Here is a 4,030-nt window from a genome sequence, read left to right as displayed (position 1 = left end):
TGTGCTCTCTACATTGACTTATATATGTCATGTCACTTGGTTATGCTCATTTGCCTTGCTTCCATGTTTTACTCTGATTCAAATGAGCTTTACTTCATGTACTCTTGCTTAATTCATATCCTTTGAGTACACCATATTGGCTTGGATCATACAAGCATGTCTAACTCCTTTGCTTTTATTGTCAAAAGCTTATATGAACCAAGCATGTTGAAAACCTCACTCATCTCTTTTACATACTCAAGGTTGTGTTGTCATTAATCACTAAAAAGGGGGAGATTGAAAGCATCTAGGCCCCTAGTTGGGTTTCGATGATTAATGACAACACGAGTAGGATTCATTTCTTATCTTTATATTTCTAGAATTGCCATGCTAGAGTAGGATTGGAACTTAGAGTGCTAAACTTTTGTGCGGTAGAACAATAGAATCACATTCTAGGCACAAGGGGTGAAGTGGGCTAAGTGTAGGACTTAATTATTGCAAAGAATTTAGAATTAGCCCAATTCACCCCTCCCCCTCTTAGGCATCCTGATCCTTTCACTCGGACGCCACCATGCTCCAGTCGCCTCTGGTTGCGTGCTTGTTCTCGGCCACCACCGCAACCCTATCACCTTTAGGCAGATCTGGATCTAGATCTGGGCAACGACCAGTGGGAAGGGCGGCGGCGGCGGCCAGAGGCGGAGGCCACATCGTGGGGGGAGGAGCAGGGAGGGGCGACAGCCGGAGGTGGAGGCATCGGCCGGAGGTGGAGGCGTCGGCGTGCGGGGGAGGAGCAAGGTGTGGCGGCACTGTGAGGGAGACCGAGGGAGAGAGGGAGTCAGGCGTGGGGGAGAGCTCGTTGGCTTTGGTGGGGATGGGGAATTTAGGTGTCGACATGTATGATGTATCCTCCTCTCTTTCTGTTTTTTATTTCTTATTTCTTTTCTTTTTCTCTTTTTTTAATTGCTCTTTTTTGTATCTTATAGATATTATATAAGTCGTCGAGAGGAGATGTGCATGCAAACGGGTGTGTTCTTTTCTTCTTTTTTAATTTTTATTTCTCTTTCTGTGCAATTATATTTTTTGCTTCCATTTATGAAATTACTTTAATTCCTTGGTTTTTCCGAGTCTCACCTAAAATCTTTCAATAATTCTTATTAATTGTGTTGATGCATCAATGATTAGTGTTAATGACTGCCTAACACCTAGGGTGTTATAATTAATTTGATTTTAAACATTAGTTTACGGTTAAGATTTATCATAGATGTGCCAAAATGATATGTGACGTCCAACCATAACGACAACTTAATCAATCGTCATAGATGTGTATCACTTCAGAAATGAACCATCACAGATGAAAGAATTCTATGATGATTGCTTAAAAGGTCACCTGTGAACCATCATGTATAAGGGTATTTTTTGCAGTGGCATAAGTAGCCCGAAGCCAAACGCTTCATCGGCGAGTAGAACAACACCTGAAATTGTTAGTATAGGAGATGTGGGAAAGGAAAGCTTCCATCCAATTAATTTGTGTCCATGTCCAACTAGTGCCTACCGCATTATTTCTCAAAAAAAAATGGTTGACAGTTGGTCTATGTTCAGGCTGTGTTTGGATCGAAGGAATACCATAGAAAAATTGCAGGAATCAGAAACAGAGGAAAGGAAACTCATGTGAGCGTTTGGAACAGAGGAATCGCACAAACCGTTCCTCATGAATACTGTAGCTGCGAAGCAATTTCACGTGAATGAAAGAATCCAGTCTGATCCATTGTTTTGTTTTTCTTCGCTGAAACCCGAGGTAGCGCGTGTGAAGTGGAGGGAAAAAAGAGCAGTTAAGGCGAGAAGAATATGGTGGGGTCATATCCGTGCCTAATAGATATAGTAATTAGTACCCATATTTGCGTAACATGTTACAATTCCTATGTTATAAAATCTTGTGTTCCAAACAGCCTAAATTTTTTGTTTCTATGTTTTGAAATCCCGTAGTTTTTTACTTTTCATCGTACCTTATTTCTGTGTTTTTTTTCTATTCTTGCGTTTTGGAATCCTATGATCATCCTCATGTGTTTCAGCCTTTGAGGTGCTCAGTTATCTAGGTGTGTTCCATAGCCTCAAATGAAGCTAGGCGTGGGATTAAACTATGTTTAAGTAAGAATATTAGAAAGATGTTGTTTGTATTCAAGGATTAAAGTTTAGTAGATGTCCTATCAGGTATTTGATACTGATTAAAAAGATTAAACATGAGCCTAAATAGACTTAATAGATTCGTCTCGTAAATTAATCTCAATCTATATAATTAATTTTATAATTAATCTACGTTTAATACTTCAAATTAATATGTAAACATCACGTAACAGAGACTAAATTTTTAGTAGGGACCAAACACCCCCACGTCTCGTGGTCAGATACTAGTACGAAGCAGGTGTGACAAGGATATACTAGTACGAAGCAGTATGATTCCAGAATATCCTTGTCCTTTACATTCCCATACTCGGTAACGCATTGTCCAAATCAGATAGTATGATACTGCCATGTACACTGATATCAATAAACTCCATACAGTACTACATGTGTACAGCTTCATCATGTCTTTCATCCATGCATGATACTCTATCCATTCTAAATTATAAATCGTTCTGAGTATAGATATTTTGTTATGTATCTAGACATATATCCAAATACATAGCTAAATTGAAAAAAAAAGTGAAAAACTAGTTTAATTTGGAACGGGGAGAGTAATCGATAAACCAACTACTACTAAGTACTCGAGTCATTACCATATTTGAGATGCAACAACAGAGGCCTTGTTCGTGTTCTTAAATTAGACTTCGAAACAGTGTTTTCCTCTCACAAATTTGTCTAGATTTTTTCAGAATTCCTCTAAATGAACATGTCCAGAATTACGGTCGCATACAACCATGGCTTCATCGTCTGCACCCACGCATGCACAGATCGAACTCACACGGACTACACGGGGGTCAGGCTGAACAAAAATACAGTAGCTAGGAATCGACGAATCAGATGAGGGAGTGTCCGTTTTTCAGAGCGAGAGGCCGGAGTCGTCGTCCTCGTCGAGCGTGGAGGTGTAGACGGTGTAGAGGGACCAGATGAGGCCGAAGACGCCCAGCAGGATCCACCCTAGCAGGTTGTTGCTGAGCCCCAGGCTGAGCCCGGTGCCCTCCGTCGACATCCGCTCGTCCACCAGCGCCAGCGCGGGCGACGACGTCGTCATCGCGCTGGCCACGGCCAGAAGGGACGACGCGCAGCCGGCCGGAGACGCTGGCGCCTTGCAGTTAACGCTGTTGCCGTCCCGCTGACTCGGCCGCCTCGAGTTGGCGGCGCCGCACCGCACCTTCTCGGCTCTCACCCTCAGCTGCGGCAGCCCTGCAGTGGCACACACAGCAACCTCCTCAGTCCTCATGCCAACAGATAGTTCGGCCAGTTCGCTTCGCTGAAAAACCAAGTCGAAATATGAGAAGAGAAAAATATTATTCCGATAAAAAACATGGCCTTTGTCTGTAGTGCTTACACGCCGCCGCATGTAGATGACTGACGGCGCCGCTAGCTCTTGCACCAGATCCCCCCCAGACGACGACGATTTTACGTACCTTGAGCCTGAGACGACGGCCTGGCGACGGCGGCCGCGCCGACGAGGGTGGCGGCGCTGATGGTTGCCATTGCTCAATCTCGCTGGGCTAACTAACGGTCTCGTGCCTGCCTGCTGTGTCTAGATTCTAGAACTACTCTAGATGCAATACAAGTGGTGTTATTCTCCAGTAGGCGTTCAGCCCAATTGCTGCCACTCAAGCAAGTGTGGCTGCCTGCCTGCCAACGGCCTGGTTATCCATGTGTACCTGTCATATCGTTCTGGAGCCAATGAGTGGTCGCCACGTAGATCCACCGATTCCCACAAGGCCACAGGAAAGAAGCAGCCGTGGACGCGGAAAAAAAATCGTGGGGCCATCAGACCAGCGCCCGCGTGGCTGTGGCTGTGGGCCTGTGGCTCTGGGACAACTCGGCTCGTCTGATTGGCGATTGCCTCTATCCGCTGCCC

The 4,030-nt window shown here is 44.7% G+C and overlaps 1 protein-coding gene across 3 annotated transcripts; it reads right to left on the bottom strand.

The window, feature by feature from the left end:
• Positions 1 to 2,764: 2,764 nt before the first annotated feature.
• Positions 2,765 to 3,779, bottom strand: LOC136513032 (photosystem II reaction center W protein, chloroplastic-like). Of its 3 annotated transcripts, none has more exons than XM_066507036.1 (2): positions 3,585 to 3,779; positions 2,765 to 3,360 (listed from the first exon to the last, which is right to left on the bottom strand). In XM_066507036.1, exons 1-2 carry the CDS (start codon positions 3,652 to 3,654, stop codon positions 3,017 to 3,019), a joined length of 414 nt encoding a protein of 137 aa, XP_066363133.1. In that variant the 5' UTR covers positions 3,655 to 3,779; the 3' UTR covers positions 2,765 to 3,016. The 3 variants fall into 3 exon arrangements, 2 of the variants coding, with proteins under 2 accessions (XP_066363133.1, XP_066363132.1); XM_066507035.1 differs by having other exon boundaries at positions 2,765 to 3,427; positions 3,506 to 3,738; XR_010773281.1 differs by having other exon boundaries at positions 3,223 to 3,360; positions 3,506 to 3,779.
• Positions 3,780 to 4,030: the final 251 nt, after the last annotated feature.

This window comes from Miscanthus floridulus, chromosome 16 (assembly GCF_019320115.1).
Source record: "Miscanthus floridulus cultivar M001 chromosome 16, ASM1932011v1, whole genome shotgun sequence".
In the NCBI taxonomy this organism is placed as follows: Eukaryota; Viridiplantae; Streptophyta; class Magnoliopsida; order Poales; family Poaceae; genus Miscanthus; species Miscanthus floridulus.
This window is presented reverse-complemented; position numbering and strand designations above follow the sequence as displayed.